The sequence below is a fragment of the Crinia signifera genome, chromosome 7 (assembly GCF_055691185.1).
Source record: "Crinia signifera chromosome 7, ASM5569118v1, whole genome shotgun sequence".
NCBI lineage: Eukaryota > Metazoa > Chordata > Amphibia > Anura > Myobatrachidae > Crinia > Crinia signifera.
Window position 1 is genome coordinate 60,388,719 of NC_139223.1, and position 17,191 is coordinate 60,405,909.

The window sequence follows — 17,191 nt, forward strand, 5'->3', positions numbered from 1 at the left end:
CCTACAAACAGGGGAGATGTGCTGAGCATTCTGAGCTCAGAACACATTAGCAAGGTCGTTCAGCACACAGTGATGTGTCAGCGCTGTGTGCTGAGCGATCTGTCAATGCCAGTGTACACCATATGGATTTATCCAGCATGCTGGATATTAATGCTGCGCATCACTATTGCTATGGCCCTACACATGGAGCGATGTAGGGGCATCTAGTGAGATTGCTTAGACAATGCCCTGAAATCACCCTGTATGTAGGCCCTTTTAGAATTGGTACTTGCACAGAGTGTTGAAACCATGACAAAAAGAAACCCATGGAATTTAATAAAAGCAAAAAGGGGCAATAAGAAAAGGAATGCATTCCTCACATGTATGGAGGAGCAGACCAGGTAAAATAGGTCATCAATACACATTTCTAGTGATGCACTTGCCACCAGCACTCCCATTTCATAACACACGTCACAGCTGTATTACCGCATCGCCATGGCAACAAAAATATTGTAACTGGCTTTACTGCAGAACCAAATCAGATGGTCTCTCTGTTGGCAAAGAGCTCTGCAGCCTTTGTATAACTACAAGCCCCAGCATGCCCTGACCACTGTTACTGTTACAGAATGCATGGCAAGCTGGGATGTGTCGTTTCACAACAGATGGAGAGCCACAGGTTAGCCCGGCCTGGCCTACATTATTAGAAAAAAAAAGTGCTTTGGTGGTCATGTTCACATGGAAGCCACTTCCAATTCACACATCTTATTATACCACAATGAAGCATGCACACTGGGGGTGTGGGAGGCTGGATTACTGTGGTGTTGCAGTATGGCTAGTCTACGTGCCACCTCATCACCTGCACCAGCAGATACACACTATACTGAGCATGCTGCAAAATAAAAACACATTCACCTGAATGATAGAGGTGACTAGACAGCCACTTCCAGCTATTGTGGTGGTATGTGGTCATTAGGGTGACATTTGAAAAGTCGACACGCATTAGGTTGACATGGTCAAAAGGTTGACGCAAGCAAAAGGTCAACTTGAAAAAGGTTGACATGAGTTTATGAAATTTTTATAAACCGACTTGTTCATACTTTAACATCCCAGTGGGTACTGAGGGAGAATTATACGGTGTCGACAAAACAGGTCAACCTTTTTCTATGTCAACCCTCTGACAAGGTCGACCAATAGTGGTCGACCTAATAAGCCATACCTATTGTAGTGGAGGTTAAATATAGGACTAGGTTTATTTGGAAACATTTTGGCTACTTATTCCGCGTCTTGCTGTTACATGTACCCATTTTATGCCAAATGTTTCTATATCTGTGGTTAAAGGTGTGGAGCAGACTGGGATGCATCCTAGCGCACATTGTGGGGGCTAGGAGTTACACACCAACCGACGGGAATGGATTGGAATTGGTTCTCTTGTAAACAAAGCTCAGCGATGGTGTGTTGATACAGCAATACGCTACACAGGGTTAGACAGAAGGTCTCCGTATCTTCTGCACCCAGTATAGGGCTGGTGTAATAATTATTTGTTCATTCTATTTGGAGGTTGGCATTCCTCCAGCGCGGTGGCAGCAGGGTGACACAGTACACCACCATATTCCCCAGTGCCTAGACATTTTCTCAGGGCTGGTGTAATGCTACATACACACTAGATAACATTTTCATGGAATGCCGCATGCAACCCATCCCTACTGACGGCATGTTGAGTATGCGCTTGCCAATGCTGGATCCCAATCGCTAACGAAGTTGCACTGGGTCCACATCCCCTAGCGTGTACCCAGAATAAGTGTGAACGAATGATGAGCACAAAGTGGCTAAACCCATCTAAAGTTCTTGTAGCAGCCAAACTACAAACGTTTCACAACATTTTTCAGCTCACACCTTCAGAGGCTGCAAGAAAAAAAAAAAAAAAAAAAAAAAAAAGTTTACCGTGGCTAATGGGTATCTGACCGAAGCAACAATTGAATTGCTCCGACACCCACCCATTCGGTTTAGATGCCCAGCAGCGAGCTCCCGGACATTAGAACAAAGAAACATTTGAGTTTTAGCAAAGCCAAAGTATGAGAGATCCGTCCATCTGTGCAAGATTACTGCAGAGAAGGGTTGTTTTCTGATGCTCAGAGGATAACTTCACATTGGTCACATCACAAGAGTACAAATTGTTTCCCTGGCTTGTCTGAAAGGGGCTGGTCATAATATTCAGTTATATACCCCCTTCCAGGTCCATGCAACAACACTATACGCGTTACCCCTATACAATATAGGCGTAGACACGTTTACGCAAGTAACCCCTTCTCATGTGGACCCCGACAGTGCTTGCTGCGTGTCCCAGTCTTCCTTAGAAGTGAAGCAGTTAAACTAAAGGAAAGCAGCGTTAAGAGGGGCGTTACGCACACACACAAAATGAACATCAGACAATGGGATGTCAGTAGTGCATCATCCAGAATCTCACAATATGGGCGTGGGTGGCATAACATTGGCAAGTCATCTCAGGATATTCAGAATATTTATTTCTACAGATGTTACAGGTTGACAGATGCACAGCGCTCAGCAATCATTTTTAATTATTTTCAGACAATGTAGAGTTTACAAAAATTGTAAAATTACCCGAAAAACATACAGCAGGGTAGATATACACAGGTGGAAGACATAGGGTACTTGGGTTCAGGCTGTGTTAGTTAATTAGGGCAGAAGTATAAATAGGGGGGATTGTGTTTTGTGGACGGGGCACTACATAGGTGATTGATGTATAGTCAGTGACAGGGTTGCTGGGTTCTTTCAACTGCTGGAGGAAAACTTGCTTTAACTGCATATGTTGCTTATTTTGGTATCCTGGCAACCTGAAATCAAGTACAGCAATGTGGTTGTACAAACCTGTGTAAGTAGTGCCCGGCTACTGTGCCCATTACAAGTGGAGTCACTATGCGCTGCTCAGCGAGGCAACAATTCCTTACACAGAAAAACACAAAAATGGAGGGTTTATTGTGAGCTCTGGTGAGCATGGCCCACAAGCAGCAGCAGCTGCAAGCCTGTGATAAGTGTCCTCACAGCTTAGGCGGAAGACACCAAGCTGGCAGGACCGAGGTGTTCCCATGCTACACAAAATGTCCTATCCTGATTATGTGTGGCATATCTTTTGGGGGGTGTAGTATGACCTCCCGATAGTCAGAATTCCGACACTCAGACCAACGTCAGAATCCCGTCAGGTGGGTGAGCGCAATGAAGCCCCTTACGTGCTTGGTGGTTCACTGCACTCGCCACATGTTCTATTATCCCTCCTTGGGGTCATAGGATCCCAACTGTCAGGCTTTTAACAGTTCGGATTCTGACGTCAGTCTACTGACAGTCAGAATCCCAACAGTTGGCAGACCATCCGCCACCCCTTTAGGTGTAGACACAGTGCGATTTTGGATTACGATTTCGACTAGTCAAAATCAGAGAGCAAGTTAGGACAAAATCGCAGAGTGTTATGCCTGCATGCGGATACCAAACCGTGGTCCCGCTAAGTCAGAATCGCATAGAAAATAAGACTGTGTAGACAAGACAATTTTGACTATATCTGTGTGTACAGTGTACGTGGCCATAGGCCAAATAGCAGAAATTGTAAACGAAGATAGTCAAAGTCATCCATTAGCCAGAATCACACTGTGTACATAGACTTAAAAAAGGTGGCATTACACTGCTGCAATGTGTCGCAGCAGTGTATGGCCATCCAGACCCAGGATGTATAGCATGCGACCCTGATCCCTGCCACCGAATGGGGGTGCGAGCCGGAGGTCCAAATTGGAGGTTCTCAGACTCCAGTCTGATGCGCACGGGACCTGAATCGGGTGAAATCTGCCAAAATCAGTGTATGGGGGCCTTTAATCTTTTGAAAGAACCCCCCGGAGACTTATGCCCGGTACACACCAGGACGATGGTGCTCGTGAGCGGGTCGTCACAGGAACGTACGACCCACTCACGAGCTGACGGCGCCACCGACACCCCGCGAAAATCCGATCACGACCCCCACCCACTGCAATGGTCGGTTCTGAGATCCTACCTGCAGCAGGTAGGATCTCAGAAAAGACAGACTGACCCACGTGGCCGCGCATCGGATCGGGACCTCATCAAAAGGACAGCGAAATGGCACAAAACAAGGCCAATTTACATACAATCGGTCGAGATTGTATCTAAATTGACTCATTTTGGGCCATATCGTCCTGGTGTGTACCCCACATTAGGCATTAAAGGTCTGGGCAGAATAACTGGTACCATACATAGCTGGAGAAGATCAGCAGGATTATGTTTATTACGAGGTATTTATCAAAGATTGGTATTGTTTTTATCTCAGTTTAAATTCTTACCAATCAACCCATGTCATTTTTCTTAAACACAGTCTCCAACATGTAACTGCTCGGTTAATACTTTATCTCACAATTTTATCTCTCTCATAGCGCTTTGATAAATACCCCCTTAAAGAGAAGCACTATCAGCAGGTGGAAGCTGAGATATTGGCTCGCTTTGGGGGTCAAGGACTGACCAGAGAGGCGCACATGGACACCGGTGATCAATCTGGGCAGTCATTACCATATAACTGTTCTAAAGAGAAATAAGACAAAACCAAATGCAAGAAAATGCATCTGAACAACGAGAGGGGTCACAGAATCTCAAACAAAACAAATCAGAATAATAAATAAGGGGGAAGGTGTTGGTGAGGGAATGAGGCATTCGTTATACATGTTCCCCATTTCACTTGCTGGAGCGCAGGAAACAATTACATGTACAGAAATGAGAGGATGATTCAGGAAGAAGTAAACAGCAGGCAGCACTGTAAGAGGTGAGTCACTCTGCCCACTTCCCTCTCACACACCCAATAGCTTGTGACATCTGTTCTCTGCCAGTTTCTGGCAATAAAAGGTGACCAAGAGGGGACTGAACAACCAGCAGACATAGGACAACTTATACCTGGCCAGCATCTATACATTACACACAACACATTTGTCATCTCAAATTGTATTTATCTAAAAATTTCTACATTTAAATTATGTAATGGACTCCAATTATATTTTATCTGAAAACCACTATGCTAACATTTATTAGTTAAGGTCCCCATACATTACAGAGACTTCTCTTCTCGTATAAGTTATACAAAAGGCTCCTGAGACACCGGGACCTTCCCATACAGCAGGATCGCATATGATATATCGCTTGCTGTACTGTTGCATGTGATCCCAGCCAAGCCTGCCAGGCTCAGACGCAGTCCCGCAGGCTCTGTTGCGATGCGCATGGGACCGCACGCATTGCATCAGACCTCCTGTCATTCACCCGCATTTCCCTCTGATTGCTCTGCACTGGGAACACAGCTATGGAGGATAAGGGTACTGGAGGGTTTGTATGTTATGAACATAAGACAAATGGCTTCCAGGGCATGCTAGGTTGTAGGAGAAAAGACAACTCAAACCAGCATTTTACAGACACACAAGATTTAATGATACTATAATGAAAATGGTGTAGAAGTGCTAAGTAGGGTAATACTTATCCAGTCATACAATTTACACACATAAAAACTGGTGGAACTAGTTGTGGGAATGAACTTTGTATCATAGAGGAACACTGCTCATTACTATGAAGTCATGCTTTATGACAAGCTCCTTTCTGATGACCAGAATAGACAGCTGGAGCCCGGTACACATGCCCAGAGATACCACCAAACACATAGCAGTGCACAGAAGAGATCTAGCAGGATAGTACCGAGTGTGCAGGTAACTATACTGTAGTGCTGGAATGTGGGATCTTGATGACTCTCATACAATGTTCTTGTAGCCAGGGAAAAGGTTGCAGGAGTTTTCCCGATTTGCCAAACACAACGACCATTTTACACACCCATATTCAGCACAGTGGCGCATTAAAAACACAAATTTAATAGTGCACCCCAATCTTCCATCAATTTAGACAATTCATTTGCGCCCCCCCCCCAATATAATCTTTGTATCTAAAGCACAATCCTTACTAAGGGGGTCATTCTGGTCTGTTTGCCCCGTTGCGAATTCGCAATGTTGATGGTCTGCACATGTGCAAAATTGCTTATGCGCATGTGTAGGTCTTCACTGCGGGTGCCACGAAGCCACGAAAACGCTGGGTGCGCCGGGGAAACCGCTGGGCATACCTATATGAACGGGGACGGCCACTTGCCTTCAGTTACAGTCAATCTGTCTGGAGGGAACAACAATCTGGCTACAGTATGTATGGGAGCAAACGACCACAAACTATTTGCTCCCAAACACTGGAAAACAGATAAAAAGAAACGATTGTTTACATAAAATTGTTAACTCAAACAGCTTTCACCAATTGTCTGAATGACTATTGTCTTCTTTCCAGCATTTGGGAGCGAATGTTTGATTGTTCTTTGCTCCCATTCATTACCAAAAGGTTTGTTCTCACCAGACAGATTGGACAGGTAAATCTCTGTGTGTGTACCCAGATTTAATCTCTCAAACAAATTTACCCTGCGATCAGGTCCAAATTAGGCCTATTGTTCAACTGTCCAATCTTCGCAGGTTTTACACCTTTGTAAGCGCTGGGCTGCATTAGTTGTGATTAGAGGTTTGTGAGAAGCTGCTCACCCATTATATCCAAGTGCATGGGCCTCATTGCCAACTGTTCTTGTGGAAACGACACGTTAGTGGCCATCTGAAATTTGGTGGAATAGTATTATGGGATGGCCCCTGTTCTTTTGCAGCTACCTGCTTAGTGCTCTCCGCTCCCTGGGTTGCAGTTTTGGATGTTTACGGAGCACGGTGCATTCTTGTAATGAACATGGTTCTTTCACTCATTAATGACAAAAGACACAGTGGATTAAAGATCCTTCCGAACATCCGCAATGCTTCTCACACTCCTATCTCTGATGGAGCAGCCTATAATGACCGATTTCCGTGCCCCCCTACCCATTTTATACCTTCAAAAACACATATCTGCATGAGGAGAACACCATTTTGTCTCCAATCACTTTTTGTCTACATAGTGTCATACACACAAGTTATTTGGTGGAAAATGTGAACACAAAAAAGATTGAGATATGGGCTGTGTAATTATACGTTTATAAGTCTGACAAGCTGACAACACGCCTTCGTTGCACATGCAGTAAAACACAAATGCTTTTTTAGTCTGTCGGATACGAGTGTGGGTGTGTGACGAGCTGATTTTGTCAAGCCACCAGGACAAAAATAAACCTATAATATTGCTAAAAATGTAATCAGCCTCAAAACTGTCTTGAATGTGATCAGACAGAGATGTAATTGTTGACTAAGAAATAGTCTTTTTTTTTAAATGCATTTGTTCAGAAGGCTAGATAAACCATGTTTACATTGTACAGCAGATAGGATACAATGAAAGCCCCATACAGACTGGGCGATATTGTTCACAATATTGCTCAGACAAGGCAACAGGTGTGGTCTGCATATCAGTGCTGAAATACAGACCACACTGTGCTAGAAGCACCACAGCAGAGCGCAACACCCCAGGCAGGGAAGAGGAACTGTACATGTAACAATGGAATAAGACAATTGGCTGTCTGCTAATCAGTATGTCAGTAAATGCGGTGGGCACATATAACCCAGAAGTTCTGCTTGGGAGAGGTAAAGGTGCTGGACATGCAGTGCCTGGATTTACTTTTTCCTAAGGCTGTTTCCAAATACATAAATTAATTGGCATCAGTAAGAATAATTATTTTTCTAGGAAGGACCCAAAAAATAGGTCATTTTTAAAATGTAGGGAGTGTTGCTGCATCCACACATTTTTGGGTTTATTCTGGTCCGTACGCACGTGGACCGATATTTGGAGTATGTGCCGGATGCGTGCGGCCACGGCAAACAGATTGTATGCAGTGTGCAGGCACTCAACAATGCCGAAGGGGGCGGCGGTGGATAGTCGCACCCATGGGAACGCCTGGCGTTTCATGGGAGTTCCCATGGTAATCTGGTCGTGACGTGGGCGGGCAGCTGACATCACTGGATGTCTGCTGCCCGCCCACTTCATTCCAAATGCCCACGCATATTTAAGGTCACTGCAGAGTAACCTTAGATATGCGTGTTCCTTCCACATCATTCGATGGTTGGTCAAATGATGCGGTTGTTCCCCCACAGCCTAAGAATGGATGTTGCGTAACAGGTTATATTCTCCTTCTATGGGGGCCGAGGGAGAACAACAAGTCAAATGGGATCCTGATTGTCTGGCATTTAAACAGTCAGGATTCTGATGGCGGTATACAAGTGCGCAGATATAGCGGGCAATGGCTGTGCTGCAGGGCCAATATGTCTGCAAATTATGTTGCTCAGAGACGTTCAATATATGGCCCAGCTTATGAAGCAGGGCATGATGTGGATGGTGGGAACCAATCAGATTACACTGCCCATACCTGGCAACTTCATAATGCTACAATGCTGGCACAATTTTCTTAGGAGGACCTTCACCAAGCCACCTGTTGCTGGCCATTACATTTATACCTCAGACAGAGGTAAAGAAGACGTCCAACATATTCTGTACAGCTACAAGGAGAGGAAAATAAGAATGACTGGCGACAGCATTTTTACTGGTGTGCAATGTACAGAACAATGACAGCATTAGGAATGACAAGAATGTCAGGACTTGCAGCAAGAAACAGCTACAGTGAAAATACTTAGCAATCCTCCAGATCTCCTCCAGGCTTCCAGCACCCATAGAAAGAGTAAAGGCCTCCTTACATTTGTCCGACTTGTCATAACGACAAGTCGGACCCGATTGTCCCAGCAGCTCCCCGGGAGGGATCACATGCGATGGCACTTTATGTGCCAAGTTTTGCATGCGATAGATCGCATGCGATTTATCACATGCCACTCCCGGGGTGCTGCAGGGACAATGGGAGCGGGGGACAGCAGCGGGGATATGCCCGCTACCAGAGAGCGGGCGGGGGTGGAGGGGGCGCAGGGAGCCGCGCAAGAAGCCGCTGGGCAGGAAGCAGGGGGGGGGGGGTTGGCGGCGCAGAGTACCAGGGAGCCGGGCAGAAGAAGACGATGCAGCAGCAGCGCGAGCAGCAGAGCACTTCCAAAAAATGAAAAACCCCATACAAATGCATAGTAAGCCATTGATTGGCTGAGACCTCTCTCAGCCAATCAGCGATTGAGAGAGAGAGAGGTCTCAGCCAATCAATGGCTTCCTATGCGTTTGTATGGGCTTTTTTTTTTTTGGAAGTGCTGCTGCAGCGTCTTCTCCTGACCGGCTCCCTGGTACTCTGCGCCGCCCCCCCCCCCCCCCCCCCTGCTCCCGCCGATGCTGCCCGGCTCCTTCTGCTCTGGTAGGTCCTTGTTGCGGGGGAGCACGGCTCCGGGCAGCACATAAAAGATTTAACAAATCTTATGTGCAGCCCGTCCGACCTCCCGTCTCCGATCCGATGCGCACGGGGCCGCGCATCGGGTCGGAGGGGATGTCTCCATATGCGATTTGGGACGATTTCACGGCCCGATTCATCGGAATCGGGCAAAATCGTGCCCAAATCGCATAATGTAAGGGGGCCTTAACAGTTAATAAATGCTGAGGATCACTAGTCTGAGGGGAGTACGTACAGATGACCGTTAGTCAGAATACTGATGCCAGCATGCCATTGGTGGGAATCACTTAAGTTTGAGAATGCCGCTACCCCCCCCCCCCCAACCTTAACCCTCCCTTCGCATGGCTATAACATTCTTAGTGTATAAACTTAACCCTAACCTTCCCCACCCAGCATCCTAACCCTAAATTCACCTACTAGGGTCTAGTGGGGGGACTGGCTGTTGAAGATCCGGCACCGGTCTCCTGAAGGCAGTAAGAATGCCGGTATCTGTATACGGACTGCCGGGATGTTATCCACATCCCATCTGAGGAAGGCAGGGGTTGTGATACAGCTTCCCATTGGGGGAATGAGGACACATCTTATAATAACAAAGGGCTATAACTTAGAAAACAAAAACATGGAGATGCCCATCCAATAGGCAAACATTGTTGTGTTGTGACAAATTTGTGCACTGAAATAAAAAAAAAAATGATATTTCCACTTGAGAAATGAAAAGATCCACAGACCTCAGAGAGCAGGGTTATTAGGAACAGATTTGTAAGCTCAGGGGGCGATTTGTAGAGCGCAATATGAATAGTGCTGGGAAGGAGGTCACACAGCTATTCAATTGTTTGTGCACTGAAGCCTGACTAGAGGAGGTCTACTAGCACCCCTCCTATACAGTGTAAGAAGAAACCCATCCAGACTAGTGCCGCAATGCTGTTTCATGCCTTACACGTGGCCATACAGCATCACAGCTCCACGTTTGAGAATGCCGCTTAGTTACAAAAACCTCTGCCTTAAGACACGGTAACCAGCATCTCCTGCCTAAGTGCAGGGTGCAAGTGGGACAATTAAATAGCTCTTTCCGGATGCTATGTAGATCACGCTGAATTTTTCACCCCCAAATATTACTCAACTGCAAGAAAAGAGAAGTAATGCAAGACAAAATAAGGAACTTATTGTAGCACCATGGATAACTTGGCACACATCTATGTGGCTATTTTAAACTTGCCAAAGTTATATAGATACTAAGTTTTTCTGCAATAACAAAAAAAAAGTTAATTTTAGGGGATATTCAATTGCAAGAAATGATTTCCAAGTGCCTTTGGGATGGTCAGAATGGTGGAAGTTTGTCACCACCAACATCTGCATTGTACCCTGGCATACCACAGAAGTGTGCAGTCTGTGCAGGAAAACTGGTGATATCGGGGTACGGCACTCTACCCCAATGTGTGCAGCGGCACACAATGCACAACAGGCCTTAGTATTTAATACTTAGGGTAGTGGTTCCCAAACTGTGTGCCGTGGCTCCCTGGGGTGCCTCTGGACACTTGCAGGGGTGCTACGGGTTGGTGGTCCAGGACCAATTCAAATTAATTATGGACGCTGGTGGCTGCAAATCATAAAATATTTGTACAATCAGAAGCAAACCATGCCCTTTACCACATAACTGAACCTAAGAAGCACATCTACTTAATTGTATACATTTTTGGGGGCCCTAGGGGTGCCGTGGAAAAATTCTGATACTCTAGAGTGCCGTGATTCGAAAAAGATTGGGAACCCCTGACTAATGGTGTGTACAGACGGTAAGATATGGTTTCCGATGTTGCTGATATAGTGAACATCGGAAGCCATATCGCATGCTTTTTTAGGGCTTGCGAGCCCGATGCGCTGCTGATGCGCGCTCCCGTGTGAGCGCAAACCAGCAGTAAAATAGAGAGGGCAGGCAAGACTATATAGTGCAGATCTAAACTATTTATTTACAGTTTCTTATATAGCGCAGCAGATGCCGTTGCGCTTCACAATAGTAGAAAGTGATAAAACAAACTGGGTAACAACAGACAGACTTGGGGGTTAGAGGGCCCTGCTGCAAGCTTACAATCTTGCAGCTAACTATATCTTCTCCTGACAGCATGCTGTTGTATAATACATGGAGAGGGTCATAAGAGGCATTGCTGCAGAATAGCGGTCTCCTGTTGGCCCTGCAGCAAAGAGGACATAGGCTGTTCACACTGTAAGCCTGCAACTAGTATGGCGGCACTACAGATATACCCAAATTACATTTTGCCACAATGCGTATGTATGGGCTGCGACTATAGGCACTATGATTGCATATGGCGAAGCCTATGGATCGCGGGAACAAATAGTCGCAGGTGCAATGAAGCTCGCTACATCTATAGCTTTACTGGATCTCATGCTCTTTGTGGCTTAGAGTATGGTTAAATCAATGGGCCCAAATCGGCCCCGATCGTAAAGCCGCAGATTTACATGACCAGGAGTCAGTTAAGATGTCGCCCCGCTAGAGTGAAATCCCGACTTGTGAATGCAATCGCTGTGCAAATTGATGTGTACTATTACACTACCATTCGGAGCCGGGCAAAAAATGTCCGAAACCCATTGCAACAGGCTCACCATCAAATGATTTTTACACTGGCCACATCTCATCGCAGCTGTCGTGTAGCCCTGGATTTACTTGGCGGTGCGATGGAAAATGGCATATCTGGCTTGAAGCAGTGGTTTTCATAGCACTGCCACTAAATGGGCATTTTCCACCCACAGACGCCTTCTTGTCAATCACCTTGCGAACAACAAGCATATCGAAAAAGTTGCAGGACTTCATCGCAGGCTGGCCTCAGGCATGCATACTATGGGCGCTGATTACAAACCCATTTCTTAATGCATACTATGGGCTGGACGCAGTATCGATCGGCCTCTGTGCGAGTTCGCAGCCATGCGCTCAGGTCTGAATACACACTGAGCTATTTTCACCCATCCATGCGATTTTCCCCGGGTGTGGACGACTTTCCATAGCAGGATGCTATGGAAAGCCATCCACCCCGTCGCTCATCTGCTGGTAATACTAAAACCTGCATTTTCATGGGTCTGATAAGCAGATGAGGAAATGGCCAGTCTCTTCTCAATGAGTGCATGACAACATTTCCAGATATCCAAATACCAATGTACGACTTTATATGGACCACGTACAAATGTACAAATCAGAAAAAGCCTGGCATGCTGTTGAACAAGTGAATGTTAATCAAGTTATAATTAAATGCTTCCTGCTATCATTTGGATATGCAATGGATAAGTAATGAGGCTACTAAAAATAAAACCTTTCTTCCCACTTGCTGAACCACAAGCAGGAAGTAGAACTATGCAAATCGTCTTCATTGTTTTCAGTGCAGTCAGTGTGTACTGACAACATGTAAAACCTGCCTTGCAAATTCCTCTACTCTAGTAAACAGATACAGCCAGTTGGTCATATAAGTAAATCATCAACTTAATAAAAGATTTTTTTTTAAAAATGGGCTAGGTTCACCGCTATATCCAGTGGGCTTACTGCATTTGCAGCAAACCTTGTTGAATACAGAAAGCGGACAGCGAGGGGGCTGGATGGCGAGGTTGGATTTTCCTTGCAAACCCCCCTCGCCGCAGGCATTGAATACCTTATATCTCAAGACAGAACTGCAAAAATAACAATAATGTTAAGCTGGAAACACACTATGCAATAATTGGGCCAGTTCAATGATTCTCGGCTGCTCAGTCCAATAACCTCAAAGCGTATATGCATCACTGAGGGCTAAATATTTATCCAAAAGTAATCGGAGGGAAAATGACATTTGCCGATAGCAATAAGTCAATATCATGCACATTTTGCAGCCTACAAAAATTTCTGAGCTTTCCAACATTTATGCCTATATTTAATAATACTCACCTCTGATGAGCTTTAGGACTAGTATTAGAAATATTAGTACCCAGGTTCTCCAGGCACTCTAACAGTCCAGGTTTTAAGAATAGGCATACTTGAGCACAGGTGACTTATTTGGTACCTCAGTTATTATGATTTAACCATCTGTGCTCAAGCATGGATATCACTAAAACCTTGGCCTGAGGTTGGTTATCTTACTACTAAGAACATCACAAACTAGGTCGGATTGCAAATGAAATTGTTCAGGATGGTACCTAGCATCAGACCATGTCAAATTACACATTTTCTTTTCTTGCTTGTATTACTGACCGCAAAAAAAGTTTGACTCACATAGCAGTCTATCAAGCAGTGGTAATTTTCACCAGAAAGAGGGACATACATGACATTAAAGGCCTCCATACACTAGAACGATTTCAGCAGATTTCAATGTTTCGGGGCCGATATATCATCTGAAAACGGCCACATCTATTGCATTTTCCATCTCACTAAACAAATAACCTTGCTGAGAACTGAAATGGGTTCCATTTATAAACATAAACCTAATACCACTTTCACATCGCAGACCCGTTTTAAAAACCGGTATTTTAAACCGGTAATTAAAACGGGTCAGAGCCTTAATAGTGGCCAGATTACCGTTTTAAATGCAGGTTTCAGTGTCATTCACATTGCAGTTGAAACGTTTCATTCTGAACACGTTTCAAGGCAGTGTGTGACCATTGCCTGTCATTATTGCCTGTCGGCAGCAGCGCGGAGGGGAGGAAGAGTGTCACAGTCTGAGTGCTGTTGCTGCTGCTGTCAGACTATCCACTCGTCCCTTCTTATTTACATCAACTTGCTGCCGCCGCCCCCACCGTGCACTGTAATAGCATCACTGCCGCCGCTGCCTGTCAGGCTGGGCGGCTGGGGAAGAGCGACCTAGAGCCGGGCTGCTGCCTGTAATCCCCACCCTGCATGGATGCGCCGCCGCACGGTTAGCCCCTGTACCAATGCACAGCGTCCGTGCGGCCATGTAAGCGGCTCCTGTGCGGTACTCGCCGTGTGACAGTGCCTGACAGTCACGCAGCGGCCGCTGCCTTCGTCCCCGCAGCGCTGCCCTTGTGTTCATCCCTGGTACATAGCCGCATTCCCCGCCGCACGCTTCCCGATGCCGAGGAGATGCAGAGCCGGAAGATGGTAGAGATGAAGCCGGGGGGCACCGTGCTGGGGAGCGGGGAGAGCGCACTGGCCCTGTCCGCCCGGCAGCACTGCGAGCTCATCCACTGCCGCCTCTAACGACCTCACGCAGCAGGAGATCCGGACCCTGGAGGTGGGTAATAATGGGCAGCAGCTGCCTCCCTGCCGCTCCCTGTCCTGTGACTATAGAGAGAGGGTGCAGCAGTAATGCCCCGCAGCGGGGCTAGTAGTGGGAACTGTACTGGGATGTGCTTGTGTTGTTTGCCTGAAATACCGTTTCAGACAAACTGTACACATTCACATTGCAGAAAAAACGGCAAGGAACCGTGTAGGACTCTGCTTTTTACACGGTTCGAAATGCCAGTTAACTTAAAACGGTAAATTGCCTGTGGTGCATTCACAGTGCACCCTTAAACGTTTTAAAAAGGGAAAAAAACGGCAATATACCGTTTTAAAAGTGCGATGTGAAAGGGGTATAACTGAAATGCTCGTTTGACCTAAAATCATAAATAGCGACAAATTAAAGACCCCTGTGCAACAGTTTAGACACAAAGTGATAGAAGATGCACTGCCGAAATCAGAGACTATATTTTGTCCCAATTTTGCATTTGTAGGTTTTGACCGCTAGATAAATAGATCTGTCATTCCCCCAGTGGGAAAGAAATGCATGTATTCAATTATCGGGCCAATCAGCCTCTATCGGATGATTAACGCTACAACTGCATAGGTGTGTACCCAGTTATAATCATCCTGGGTACACACGGAGCAAAAACTCATATCCAGATGAATCGGAACAACGTATCAGGCACATCCCTCGGTGTGTACGCCCAACATTGTAGCTTCCACTGTGGCTAGCGACGTCCTCTGGTTTTCCATGTTGCACATTAAACCTGTCGATATCGCTAGTGTCCTATAGTATGCTAATGAAAAATAGTACATAATCGTTCCGTCCATTAAACGGTGTACACAAAATCTGAGCTGTCAGGCATCTGTACCGACATTGTTCCACTGCGTAATGAGCATCAGTTCACAAGTTCCCAACCAGGGTCCTCTAGGCACACTGTCCAGGTTTTAAGGATAGCCATACTTGAGCACAGGTGCCTTAATTAGTACCTCAGTTATTTTGATGGAACCAGCTGTGATGAAACCTAGACATTACTAATACTTGGCCTGCTAGTGTGCTAGAGGAATGAGGAAGACAGAGAGATCGATCTGCCAGTGGGGTGTTCAGGGGCACACACCCGGGAAAGCAGGGATGGTGGGCCGGTCTCTTACCTGCACCTGTTTCAGGAAGTGGAGCCGCTTGGACCGGACCCAGCGTGAGGAGTACCAGGAGCCCGAGGCCCAGTGGGATTACATGGATCGGCCGCATCGTCCAACCAGCCGGCAGCCCTCAGCCGCCGAGACTCAGCGTCCTCCTTCTCCACCCCAGCCGTGACCCGGAGCCTGGTACAGACACACTCACACCGCGACTCCTCACTGCAGCCCGCCGCTGTCCCCCAGCGTCCTCCGGGGCCTCCTCCCGGGCCTAGTCATCAGCGTAATCCCCGGAACTCTCATAGCGTATAGGTCCGAAGGCTGCCGATCCCGCCGCAGTCTCCTAGGCAGCCGCCTTACCAGCAGTACACAGCAGCCGCCATCTTCCGTGACATCGCCGCGGCCGCAGGTGGGAGGGGCGAGCGAAACAGCTCCTCTCCCGATTGGCAATGGCTGCCTCCAATAGTGGCGCAGATACTTTCCCCAGCAACCAATCGCGGCTGTCGGCGCGGAAAGGGGCGGGGTGTATCTGTCAAGGTGAGTCGTGTGACGTCAGGGAGTTGAGAATGCATAGGCAGTGCAGCAGTAGGGTGCTATGTGTTTGTTACTCATACGCACTGAGTCAGTGGGAGCGTTGTGTTATGGGCTGTAAAGGATTATCCCACGTCCAAGGCTGTGGTTTACAGAAAATAAAAAGCATTTTGCAACTATTGAGGGAAATATGTAGTTTTGTACTAACTGGATTATAGACAAATGTATGAATACCTTTAGAATGCTATATAGGTCCCCCTTTGGATTTATGAAGTTAAAAACTATTGCATAGAACATAATACTATTGCCTTAACACACAGGTCTTCAACCTGTGGCCCTCCAGATGTTGTGGAACTACATGTCCCAGCATGCCCTGACAGTTTTGGCATGCTCTTATAGGAAAAAATGTGGCAATGCATGCTGGGACATGTAGTTTCACAACATCTGGAGGGCCATAGGTTGAAGACCCATGCCTTAACATATGCTCAGCCTAGGGGCTGCATCACTTCATGTGCATACTTGACAAGTTCGGTCATGTGTGCATTTAGAGACTTATTTATGTATTATTTATTTATTTACAGTTTCTTATATAGCGCAGCAGATGCCTTTGTGCTTTACAATTGTAAACAGGGATAAAACAAAGTGGGTAACAACAGACAGACTTGGAGGTAAGAGGGCCCTGCTGCAATTTTACAATATATAGGGACATAGCAGGGAAACACAAGGACAATTAACAGTTGCATACCTCCCAACATATGCAGGCAGGCTTGCGGGACATCTGCCGCAAGGCCATGCCCTCAGAAGCTCCGTGCCCCTCTGGCTACAAGAATAGACGCTGTCTATTCACGGATGACAGGGGTACTCCCAACTGCCCCCCCCCCCCCCTGGTGCAGGACACTACCGGCCGCGGGAGGGACGCGGGAACGTCCCAAAAAAACTGGATGTTCCCACGGTAAGCGGGACAGTTGGGGAGTATGCCATTG

The 17,191-nt window shown here is 46.5% G+C and overlaps 1 protein-coding gene across 1 annotated transcript in view; it reads right to left on the reverse strand.

Annotated features, from left to right (window-relative positions):
* LMTK2 (lemur tyrosine kinase 2) overlaps positions 1 to 16,108 on the reverse strand; it is a 76,355-nt gene extending 60,247 nt beyond the window's left edge. The window contains exon 1 of the mRNA XM_083153180.1: positions 15,696 to 16,108. Within this exon, the coding sequence (XP_083009306.1) occupies positions 15,696 to 15,792 (97 nt within the window). The 5' untranslated portion in view covers positions 15,793 to 16,108. The remainder of the gene's footprint in view (positions 1 to 15,695) is intronic.
* Between the last annotated feature and the right edge of the window lie 1,083 nt (positions 16,109 to 17,191).